The following is a 13042-nucleotide window of genomic DNA, read 5'->3' as shown; positions in this document are numbered from 1 at the left end:
GCTCTGCAGGTTAATGTGAGGCTTGATAATAGGAGAAATGTCGCTTAGCGACATTTCTCCCGTTATTCTGGGGAGGAACACCCACTTTGCATCTCTTTAGAGATGCAAAGCTGGGAGTTAAGGGAAAGGGCGCTGAGGCAAGGATTCACGCGATAGCGTGACCTTGCTAGTAGGGCGATAGAATTATCGCCGCTTACTGGGGGAAAACGGCTGCTAAAGCGGCGATAATTGTCTTGCTGATATACCCCTAAATGACTTAGCGATTCAAATGTGTTCTCTTGGAACATGATTTGACATTACTGTAACAAAGGTTGCAGTATGTTTGCAGCCACGTAGTGGTAAGAATGTCCACAAACCAATATGTTGTAGGGATTAAAGAGTAGAAGGAATAGTTGATCATGTTTTTGTTCTGAAAACAAGAACAAGGCTCACAGTCTTCATGTTTGGCTACTCATCACTGACTGGACACAGCAAGACAAATTGGGACGATAGCCCAGTTGACAATATACAAATGGGGGCTGCTGCATCCCGTTACTGTTCATGCAACTTTGGGCTTCAGGGGGCTATTATAGAAAGTGATCCAGGGATGCAGTGTGCGTTTGAACCAGCTTATTGCACCCATGGGGTATTTTGCTATTATAGAATGGACCGCAGACACGTGTGTGCTCCTCTTCTGCAATACATAATGCAATGATGCTAAATAAGTGTGTGTCCATAAGATGTGAGCGCACTGGCGAAGAGGTCATCGAGAAACACATTGACTGTGCACTACATAGAGGTGATGCACAATCAGTGTCTTATCAATGGTGCCCCTTGGGAGTGTCCCAGGGGCCTCCAGGTGTCGCCGTACAGGTGGGTACTGTCACTCACTGCACCTGCCTCCAGGAAGAGTCCTATCCCTCTTTAATCCAGAGTCCAGATTACTGACTTTAGACCAGGGAACACAACTAGCTTCAAGCAGTTGGTGCACATCCCTAATGTGCTGTTCAGAATACCAGGGTGCCCTGGCTCAATCTGTGTCTTGTGCACCCAGTTAAGGCTGTGCAGTAGAGTAGAATGGTACAATGCCCCCTATTTGTAATATAGCTCCTGCTGAATTGCTGTAGAAATCATCCCCATAAATTTGATTCCACTTTGAACAGGTTAATGGTGCCTGGTGGTGTATTTTGGTTCCACGTATCTTTATGTAAACAATAGAATCACCCTTGTTGTCTCCACTGCAAGAAGACACAACCTCCAAAAATCCCCAATTGAAGCTAGTAGACGGCTCCTGTACCTGCAAAGCTGGATTTTTCACCAGAAACTGGGCTCAGGATGCCTGACATACTTGCTCCCTACCTTAGGTGCTCTAATTATTTATAAATGTAAACATGACATAAGCTGTGCGGTACGCATGTATGTGTGTACGTAGCCTTTATGGACAGGATCATTTTTCCAGCTTATATTATTTCTCGTTGATGATTTGATTTGATTCGGTACTTGTATTGCGCGAACTGTCAACCTACGGGTATCCTGGCGCTTCTGAGTGAGGAGGGAGACCTTGGTGGAGAAGAAGGTCGGGCCGAGTGTATGGGAGGTGGAGATCTAAGCTTTTGGGAAAAGCCAGGTTTTTAGGCTCTTTCGGAATTCAATCAGGGTGTCTATTTGTCTCAGATTCAGATTCCTTGATCAGCACATTGCTTTGTAGGATATTTGCAGTAAGACATATTGCAACATGTAATGTCAATTCTGTTTCCAAATAATTTATATACAAATCTGAAACATTTTGGAATGTAAATCATTCAGAACTTTGCCATGCACATCCACAGCACATACTGAACATGCAGTTCTCCTTTGACCCAGATTGGTAGAGTGCGAGCCGACCAGTTGTTGAGATCTCCTCCAAAGGTCCACTCAACCTTTCTTAGTGGTCTGTGGGAAGGATGAATGGCACAGAACAGAGCAGGGAAATGTCTGGTAGTGTATTTGCTAGGTAATCACATCCTACCACAGTAATTAGTTTCTTCTCATCCAACCATAAAGGGAATTGAAGTGGAAGTTTGATTGAATTCCTAGTGGCATGAATGCATGAGTAGATCTGTGTTTTTTGTATCATTTTAAGGACCTTGTATTGAACTTTCCTGCTCCTGGAGGACTAAAAATAACTTAATAAAATACTCTCCAAAGCTGCATGCTTCCACGGCTCTCAGAGCAGTAGTTGTATTACTAAACACAAGACGCATTTTCGAGAGCAAATTACGAAGCCCATACTCCAGCACAGAAGATTAGCTATTGCTTGGGGCAGAACTGTTCTATCATTATGAAAAACAACTGGGAATGCAATCTACGCAGGTTCTGAAAATACGATGCAAGCATAATTCGCAGAGGGTGGGAAACATGGAACTGAAATACTGATTGAAATTCTGATTTAAAACATTTTGAATTTCGAGTGATCAAAAAGTAACCTACTCAGCTAAGTAATCAGCCAAAGAAAAGCAATCAAAAGTGTGTTTACGCTTTTTGTCTGCTTTTCTGTGGCTCATTGAGCTTCCCTTCACCAGAAGCAAGGGGAGGAGCCCTGACAGCAATCTGCAAACAGGCTGATCAGATCACAAGAGGCAGAGAGGGCGGAGCCAGGAGGATTGAGCTGTTTTATCACCTAAAGATTGAGGTGCCAGACGGTGTGCACTACTGCAGCTGACCTTTTTGGCAGCTGACCTTTTTGGCGATGTTGAAGTAGATGTGCAAGACAACAAATTTAACCGGGCGAGCTGAGTCAAGGGTCTGGCTTGGCTCTTAGAGACAGCGAAAGAACCAAGCCCTGAAAAAGTTTGCTATGTAAATCATACAACAGGCATCACCTAAAATATGATATCTCTTCCAAAAATTGTATTTCTTTCACATTTAGAAGTATACATGTTAAAACATCACATTATAGTACTATTCTGAGAAATGGTTGTTAAAAAGTTTTTAAACATGAGGTTAGAACCATTCATTCCCGGTCGCCACACTGGAGAAGGGCTTTTTGTGAACTAAGAGGAAAGACAGTTGTCATGTGAATCCTGTATGTGGCCCTGGTAGAAATGAGATTTCTGGTTGGCTAGGGCATGCGCCTAAGCCAGGCAGAAACCAATACTCTAGTTAGGGCAAGGGAGTTACAAGCTGAAGATAACCCCTGTTCACCCCCTTGGTAGCTTGGCACGAGCAGGCAGGCTTATCTCAGAGGCAATGTGTAAAGCATTTACACAACACACTCACACAGCAGTGACACACTAGGCACATCACAAAAGAAACTCTACACAAGATTATATGAAAATAGCCTTTGTATTATCCATCAGCCACATCAGAGCATAATCATATATATACCCTGTGCCACCTGGCACTAGGTATTACTTAACAGGGGATTATATACATTACAGGGCCATTCGGGCCACTGTCATAAACATCAGCACACACAAGTTGTGGGAAATAAACACAACGAGTAACTACTGGTAAAGGCACTTAGCATAAACACATTATGCATGACATCTAAGGCATATATCCTACATTTACTAGTGTACCACAGTTACAGTAACAAGGTGCACACGTCACCTCAGGGCCTTACACCTCACCAAAACACAGGATGAACCCCAGGCCGACTGGCCTTCCTCCGGGGCCCATCTTTGGCTTCCCCATAAGGCCCTCTGTCCCAAACTCAGGGCTCTACTAGCATGTGGCCTTTGAACTGGCCACCAGGCTGCCGATGTAGCAGAATACTGGCCCCAACAGGCCGGTACAGGAATGGGGTGAGGGTGCAACTCACCCGTGTCTCTTCATCGACACCAAATGCCCCCCACGTTGCAGCTGCCTGCGATCTGGCGGTGCAGCTGTATCGACAAAATAGGCACCACAGCGTGCCACGTAAGCCCCCCTTACCAAGGCTTCTCTTTGTAGGGCAATCGGCACAAGCAGGCAGCAACAATGTACTTTGTAAGCCCCACCCACCAGGGCTTCTCTTCTTCCCTAACAATCGGGAAAGTGAGGACCTCAGTAGGGAGCCCGCGAGGCTCCGGTCCCTCCTTGGGAGTCCGGTGAGCCTGCGAGGCTCTGTCTCTTCCTTTGGCGATCACTAACGCAGGGTAGGCTCCCGCCTGCATTCAGGCTCAGTAGCGTTTCTCCTTTCGGTGCAGGCCACACCCACAACCTGGATCAGCCCTTGCCTGGCTTCCGCCCAGTCTTCACTCTATGTTTTCTGGCCACTGGCCACGCCCCAGGTCACGCTCTCTTTGCCTGACTTCCGGCCTAATCGCTTGAGGTAAGCGTAGCTGGAACCCTCTTCTCGAACTCAGGAAAAGATAACGACCGAGTGCCCGCGACGCGCTCTTCATGGCCAAAGTTGGAGCCCCCTCTACGGGCTCTTTTAGAAGCATGCAGGGCTCTCCTCATCACCGCAAGAGCCCTGTCCACACCCAGGCAACAGCCGCCTGGCTTACTGGTCTGTATCTCTTCTGCCATGGCGCCCTACCAGTGACAAAGTTGGAGCCTCCTCCTCGGACTCCAATGGACAATAAAGAATGCAGTGCTCATGAGGCACTAGGTCCCAAGTTCAGTGGGGCAGAGCTGGGCACAGGCAGGCCTGCACGTAGGGACACCCAGGAGACAGCAGCTGGGTCCCACGGTGGCTCCTCCTCACCCAGCAGTCTTTCAGCTCCAGCAGGTAACAAAAAATTCCTCCTGCACATGGGGTCACAGCCCCAATACTTATACCAGTTAGTGTCTTTGTTCTTCCCCACTCCAAATCAGTTCTGGTGGGTACTTCCCTACATCCTTTCATGTGTACCACCACCCTTACTATTAGAGTAGGCTCTGGCCCCAGACACACCACAGGGGGGAGGAGCCAGCATTGTGGAAGGCAGGCACAGTCTTATTCAGGGTCAGGTGCTACTCCTCCCACTACTCCAAATGCAGATTGGCCTATTCAGGCTAGCGCTGCCTCACCCAGCCCCTCTGGAGCCACTGAACCTCCCCAGCTCCTGTCACTTTAGAGCCAGACATGCAATACACATCAGGCAGGCACAAATACACATAGCATACAGAAATCCCAACTTCTAAAAGTTGGCCACGATACTCCTCTCATCTCAGGAATTAGCACTGAAACACATATCATGGAATCCATAATGCATTGTTATGAGAGGGCAGCCTCACAGTATTGATCATTTAAAATGACTGTTTGTCACTACCAGGACATGCCACACAGTTAAGGCACATGTCCTACCTATTACCTACAGCGCTCCTTGCCCATAGGGCTAGCTAGGGCCTACCTTAGGGGTAAATAATATGTTGCAAAAGGAGAGTCACAGACGTGACAACCACTTTATGTGCCACGTCACAGTGGCAGTAAACTGTGTGCACAGGCCCTGCAATGGCAGAGCCCTGAGAAAGGTTTGAAAGGCTACCTTGGTGGGTGACACAAGCAGCGCTGCAAGCCCACCATGAGCATTTAATTTACTGGCCCCGGGTATATGAGATACCACTTTACAAGGGACAGACAGGTAAATTAAAAACGCCAAACAGGAGTAGACCAATCTTACCACGTTTACCATAGAGAGCACATGCACTTTACACTAGACAGCAGTGATAAAGAGTCCTGAGTCCTAAAACTACCAACACCAGGTCAGAAAAAATATCAGGAGGAAGCCAAAAAGTTCAGGGATGACCCTGCAAAAAGGGCCAAGTCCAACAGGCCCAGATCATTCTCTTGCAACATTATAGTCTATTAAATCAAATACAGTAGGGTTTTGTATGACTGGTATTCTGAACTCACATATTTGAAAGCATTTTCATACACTATTATGAAGAAAAAGAACTTTTGTTGTAATAAATTATTTGCCTAATATTACACAATTTAAGCGAATAAGCATTGATTTATCCATGTATTCTGGTTTCACTATGTAAAAATCCGCCTCTAATGAGCATCTGTTTATCTCTCCTTTTTATGGCAATGCTTTGTTTTTATCTCTGTGCATAGCTCTGCAGTTTTTATGTAGCACCAACTCTACAGAAGGTATTGAAGGGCTTTACATGAGCATCAATTATATTACACAAGGTCACATAAATTTTTTTGGGTACTGTGAGACTGAGTAATTTGCCTAGAACCACAGGATGCTGACCCAATGAAGAGACTCAAACCTGGTTTTCCAGTTCCAAAGTCAACATCTTTGACTGTTACGCCACATCTTGGGTAGAGCGAAGGTGGCAGGCAGAAGCCACATGAAACCACGGCTCGTTATGAGCTCGAGGTTCCAACAGTACCTCGAAATGAGCCAGAGCGAGGCTTCAGTCTCGAGCCTTGCTTGAGCTTCCAGTGACTCGCCCACCTCTATGTTCAAGACATTGGGAGAGGGCCAGCCACAGACTGCTCTCTTTACCGGCCTGTAATGTTTAATGTAGTCAGCAAAGGAAGCATTCTGATTGGCTGGCCAGATCCTAACATTTTTCTCGATTGCTAATGCATTTTATGGAGAACATATCATGTGCTGGAACCTCTGTGGTACGTACTCTGGCTTTTGAGACATTCACTGTGTGCTTTGATTTATCAAAGCAATGATTCATTCAAAGCTAATGGAATTTAATAGACACAGAAGTCATTTGTTATTGCTTTTTTCTTTATGTTGCTTTGTGAATTGTCTGACCTATCTGCATCAATGTACAATACAGTACCCAAGAGATTGGTGTTGTCTCCAGTGCATTCAAGATCTAAACAGAGTCTTACTTGATCAACGTTGTGACGTGTACTTCTTGTCTCTTCTTACAGCTGGCGGCGCTAGAGCGGCAAATCTTTGACTTCCTTGGATACCAATGGGCCCCCATACTTGGAAATTTTCTTCATATAATCATTGTCATATTGGGATTGTTTGGAACCATTCAGTATAGGCCACGTTACATTATTGTGGTAAGTTGATCATGCAATTTAATTTTGCATTTTTTAATGTGCATTTGTATTGTTCCTTGGTTGTTTCAACAGCAATATAGCAATGATTGAACGTTGACTGGTTTAACCATCTGGAATTCACTGGGGAATTGCAGTGTTCCAGGGTTGCCCCGGCACTCATCATAGAGCTGTTGGAAGCAGTGAATCCTGATGTTTCTTCAGGACTGTGGTAAACGATGCCCTCCTCCTTACTCTGTGAGAACTTGGCCAATAGGAATGCCACGTATCATTTGTAAATTCACCATCCTGGTCTCACCAGTGCTGCAGCTTTCTATGCAGGTTACAGAAATGTCAAAGTCGGCGCATTTCTGCTGCAACCACGTCCATCCGTGTGGAGTATTTTATGTATTTTATGATGGTTATGTGGCATCTGTGCATGTCCGTAGCCTATCTGGGCTCTTTTTAGCTAGGCACCATGCCGGCCCTTGTTTCCAGTAGTGTGAGTATCCGGAATCCACCTACTTGGGAGACACAACTTCTACCTATTGGCCAAATGTAAGCTACCTTGAGTGGTCTATCAGGCCTTGATATGTGGTGCAAACACGGGTATACATGGGTCTGTTCACTCCCACCTTTATGTAACAAAAGGTCACCATTGAAATATGGGGACATTCACCAATTCCATATCAGAGCACTATTTTCTAACATTGGATTGCAAAAGGTGTGTTAGTTAGTGACACTGGCACAGTATTTAAGTTAATCATGAGTTGTTTTGCCCTAGCACAAGCTGCACAACTTGTGATTCACTTTAATGATAAGTCTAGCACCTATACAGGGAGCTACTACACAGCACGAAGGCATCCAACGGAGGTAAATAATGTGATGATTTTATCATAGTTTTGAATATCACTGACTCTGTAAATGCAAAGCTGTTGTGGAGTCAGAGTGTGACCCACTAACACAACGGCAAAGTGCAAACCACCCCTGGTGAACTCTATTGAGTGAAAGAGGGTGGAGAGTAGAGTATAATGAAAATATGGACTCCCCATAAAAGCTGTAGACCAAATTGTCTTCAAGAAGGGTCAGATGCTCTTAGGGCCAGATGTACAACCATTTTCTTTTGCGACTCGCAAATTGCGAAAAATTGCGAGTCGCAAAAGCAAATGTACAACAGTGTCAGAGACACTGTTAGTGATTCCCAATGGGGTCGCAAAATGCGAGGCTCATGAATATTAATGAGCCACTTGCAATTTGCAACCCCATTGGGAATTGTTGGACTTCCCAGGGATGGTGGCCTGCTGGGCTCAGCAGACTTCCATGTCTGGGACTGCTTTTAAATAAAGCAGGTTTTTAAAAAAATGCAGCCCATTTTCCTTCAAGGAAAACTGGATTCATTTAAAAAAAAAGAAAGGAAACGTTTTCATTTAATTTTTTTAGGGCAGGCAGTGGTCCATAGGTTACAAAACAGTCATGCATGGGGCTAAGACTCTCTATGAGGATGGGACACCCTTGAAACCCCCCTTCCTAATAGCGAGTCAAAAATCCTAATTAGCGAGTCACAAATAAATTGTGACTCGTTAATTAGGGTTTGTACATGGCCCTTAGGTATTTTTGCATGCGCAAACGGGTCGCAAACCCGTTTGTTCATGCAAAAATACTTTGTACATCTGGCCCTAAGTGGCCTACAGCATTACTGCGCATTGTTAGAAACGGGACCCCCGGCCGGCCACAGCTCACGCCAAGGTCAGTCAGGGATCACCATTTCTAAGGTCAGGGCAAGGGAGTCACACACCAAGATAACCCCCGCTCACCCTCTAGGTAACGTGACGCGAGCAGCAAGGCTAATCTCAGAGGCGATGTGTAAAGCGTTTGCGCGCGCACCCCAGCGACAACACCCTAGGCCCACCACAAAGGAAACTCCACACAAGGTTATATCAAAAATAGCCTTTGTATTATAATAATAAAAACACATTAGATAACACACACACTTTACAATGTGCCAACAGGCACGGGCAAGATTTACAAGGGATTATGTACAGGACAGGGCCACCTGGACCACTGTCAGGGGTATACACTTTTTAGAAATAATACTTGTAGGTATAACACTTAGCACATCAACATATAATGACTGTAACACAGAAATAGTAAATGTAGCATACAACCAGTAACTACTGGTAAAGGGAAAATACCTCCTACGCCACCCTAAACACTGTAGGGAAAGCACGCAGGGAACTAGGACCTTATCATCAGGACCTATGGAAGGAAAACCATCACCTAAGCAGGTCACTTTTAGCAAAGGGAAGGAAACCTAAAATAATCACCTAGGCAAGTAACATTTAGCAAAGGCAATAAAACATCAACATTCCTCTAAGCAGGTCACTTTTAGCAAAGGGAAATAAAAGCATAAGGAATCGCCTAAGCAGGTCACTTTTAGCAAAGGTAATAACATAAACAATCCTCTAAGCAGGTCACTTTTAGCAAAGGGGATAAAACAAACAATTACCTAAGCAGGTCACTTTTAGCAAAGGTAAACAAACATTCCTCTAAGCAGGTCACTTTTAGCAAAGGGGAATAAAACATAAAGAATCACCTAAGCAGGTCACTTTTAGCAAAGGTAATAACAAACAATTGCACATGAAACATGAAAAAACACATTCAGAGGTGCAGGTAGAACATTTGCGCAGAAATCACATAAGCAGTAACTCATAAATTGTGCAGGGTGCTTGTAGCACAACACTAGAATTGTCCCCCAGGCCAACTGGCCTCGCAAGGGTTGAAATACCCTGAGTCTCAATGTCAGGGAAGGCTGCGCAGGCAGCCAAAACACAAAGCCTAAACGTAGCAACTGTCCACTAAGTGCTGGACAGTTGTGAATCACGTGGGCAACGTTGGAGTCTCGTGGGCTCAAGAACACAGGAATGGCGCCCAAGAGCCTCTCTGGGGCTCTAAAACAAATGTGGGCGCTGTGAGCCTTCTCTCAGGCTCTAGGACAAGAACTGGCCCTCCTGAGCCTCTCGGGGCTCTGAATCAACTAGGGGCTCGAAGAACAATTATGCCCCCACGAGCTTCGGTGGCTCTTGAAGCAACTAACTGTGTCCCAAGAGCCTCGGGGCTCTACATAAATATGGCACTCCGGAGCCTCTCTGGCTCGAAACACAAGGAAATGCCCTGAGCCTCTCAGGGCTCTACACAAATGTCTAGCCCCTTTGAGCCTGGTGGGCTCTCAAGAAGGATGTGCCACGCCGTTGGAGTCCCCCTCTTGGGGACTCGGGAACCATAGATACCCCCAAGAGCCTGGCGGAGTCCCCCTCGGGGACTCAGACTCTCAATGGCCCCCGGAGCCCGTTTACACTCACCGGGCTTGGTTGTGGGGAGGCTCAGACGTCGCGGCGGCTCTTCATGGGAGCTCCCGCTCCTCGGGGGCTCCCTTCCCACACTTCTCCCTCTCTCTCCGGGGCTCTCCCTCGCCCTTGGGGGCCCCGGAGGGGAAGACCAGGCGCCGGCTCTCTCTCTCTCGCTCTGCAGCAGCAGGGCGGGACTTCCGATCGGCCTCTCCCGGGCCGCGCTGTGATTGGCCGGACACGCAACCACTTCCAGGTCGCCGCGGGCAGCGCGGCGGCTCGTATCAGGCAGGCAGGCGGGCTCTCAGCATCCGAGGAGTGGGCTCCCTCGTGATGATTGAAATCTCCAAGGACGGGGCAATGCCGGGTGGGCACCGGTTTCCAAACCAAATATAAAGCGAGGTAGGCACTCGCTCGGCCGCAAATTCGGGCAAACGCTGGGTGGGCACCGGCTGGACAACTAGAGCGCTCCAAAGCGCTCTAAAGGCAAAATCAAGCGCTACTGAGTGCTGGGGCCAAACTAAAGCGCTGCAAGTCAAATAAAAGCGCTCCCAGCGCCAGGGAGGAAAATAAAGCGCTCCTAGCGCTATAAGTCAAATGAAAGCGCTTCCAGGCGCTTTGGCAAAAGTATAGCCCCAGTAAGGTCTGGAGGCAGGCAGGGGGGGCAAGAGCAGGGTCAGAGCCAGCACACTGGGTCTCCAGGCAGGGAGACAAGCCAAGTGGCGGTCCTCCTGGCCCCAGCAGCAGCAACAGCCCCCTCTGGCAAGGATCCAAAAGCAGAACAATTTCTGTGGGGACACAGCCCCTTCTTATACTGTGAAATCCTTTGTTTCAGGGTGCAGGGTGGGGGGAAAACAGTTGCAGCTGGCTTGGGAGTACCCTTGATGGCCCAACCACCCCTTTCATTCACTGGGGAGACTTGGGTCGTTAGACAAACCACAGGGGGGCGGAGCCAGCATTGTGTGGGGAAAACCCCAGCCCATCCAGGACCCAGGTGCACTCCTCCCACACATCACTCATGCTGATCTCACACTCACCACCGGGCAGACCCATCCAGACTTCCTGGAGCCTGGCATGCCAGCCAGCTCCAGCCAATCACGCTCCAGTATCCTCACTGCACACATACATCAATGTCCAGAAGTAGCACTTCCCTTCTAGACACATACAAGCCGCACATACCATTGCGCAGCATTCATTCTCACGAGTTCATACATACCAAACTCGAGCCTGCACTCCCCACACATCAGGAACTAACATGGACACACACATTCTCCATGCATTCCTATGGGAGAGCAGGCCAGGCATACTACACGCACGCACTTTACTCTGGGGCACAGGGAAAAAGTGCGCAGAGACCCAAAAATCACTAACACAGGGTCACAAATAAAAACAAAAAGATTAGGGGTGAACCTGCCCTAAGGCCCAAGTCCAACAAGCATCAATACTGAAAATATGCCAAATTCACGCAATACGCTTCACAGAAAAGTCTCCCTGTTGGGGTGGACTGCAAACCAGTATCATCCTTGCAAAAAAAAAAAAATCAAATTATTTCAAAACTTCAGGGGCCATAATTAGAATGGGGCATAGCAGCTTGCATGGGTCATGGCAGCCCATCCTGGTCTGGAACCCCTAAGACCGCATCTCAACGGGTGCATGTACGTGCAGCTGAGTGGCACAGCTTCTGGCACTGCACCCAGGCTTTAGATCTTACCTACATGTGCCAGCATGTGCTGTGCTGCGAGATGTATTGTTTATGACATAGTGGCATACAGCCCACCCACAGCATACCATTGGTTGTTTTCATTGTCACGCTCATTTGCAGCCTTACGATAGCTCCCGTAGGCTTCTCTTCCCTTTTTAGTGAAATCTCTTCTCTGGAGCATGGAACAAGTACTTTTGTTCTTCCTGATCTTTTTGCAATATTTATTCATAAGTGTTTCAGTATTTTTCTTGGACGTACAATGTGCTTTCCGTCTTTTAACACTGGCATTCAGCTATTGCTTTCACCCTTTCTGCCATGTCTATCAATGCTTTAGTTGCTTATACTGACAACTGGACTTCTCTACGACACTCTACTCTATGCTACTCCACTCTATATCACTCCACTCTGTGCTACTCTACAACACTCCACTCCACCCTATGCCATTCCACGCTACTCCATTCTACTGTACGCCACTCCACTCTACACTACTCTACTCTGTGCCACCCCATTCCACTCTATGCCACTCTGTTCTATGCCACTCCACTCTACTCTACACGCTTTATTCTAACCCACTCAACTTTATGCCAGTCTACTCTATGCCATCCCACTTCATGCTACTTCACTGTATGCAACTCTACTTTATGCCACTACTCCACGCCAATCTATGCCCCTCCACTCCATGCCACTCTACTCAGTTCCAACCAACTCCACTCTATGTCATTCCTTTCTGCGCCATTCTACTCTATGTCACTTTCCTTTACACCACTCCACACATTGCAACTCGAAGGCACTCTACACCACTCTACTCTATGCCACTCCACTATACGCCATTCTACTCTATGTCTCTCCACTCAACACCTCACATTCCACTCTATGCCACATTACGCCACCGCACTCTATTCTATGCCACTGTACTCTACACCATCAATCTCCGCCACCCGACAACACTCTACCCCACATCACTCCACTGTACTGTGGTGAAGTAGCAGAGTAGTGTGCCACTACTCTATGCCACTTCACCACACTCTATGCCACTCTACTCTACACCCCTCCACTTTACACCTCTCCACTCTTTGCCACTCCAAGCAATGTCACTCTATGGCATTTTAT

General features: G+C 47.1%; 1 protein-coding gene across 2 annotated transcripts in view; it reads left to right on the top strand.

Moving 5' to 3' along the window:
• Positions 1-13042, top strand: part of NKAIN3 (sodium/potassium transporting ATPase interacting 3) — a 2345632-nt gene that overhangs the window by 1070720 nt on the left and 1261870 nt on the right. For both annotated transcript variants that reach the window (XM_078685641.1, XM_078685643.1), the window contains exon 2: positions 6773-6910. In XM_078685641.1, coding sequence (XP_078541767.1) covers positions 6773-6910 — 138 coding nt within the window. The remainder of the gene's footprint in view (positions 1-6772; positions 6911-13042) is intronic.

Source organism: Lissotriton helveticus, chromosome 4_1 (genome assembly GCF_964261635.1).
Source record: "Lissotriton helveticus chromosome 4_1, aLisHel1.1, whole genome shotgun sequence".
In the NCBI taxonomy this organism is placed as follows: domain Eukaryota; kingdom Metazoa; phylum Chordata; class Amphibia; order Caudata; family Salamandridae; genus Lissotriton; species Lissotriton helveticus.
Note: the sequence above shows the minus strand (reverse complement) of the source record. Positions and strands in the feature narration are given on the sequence as shown.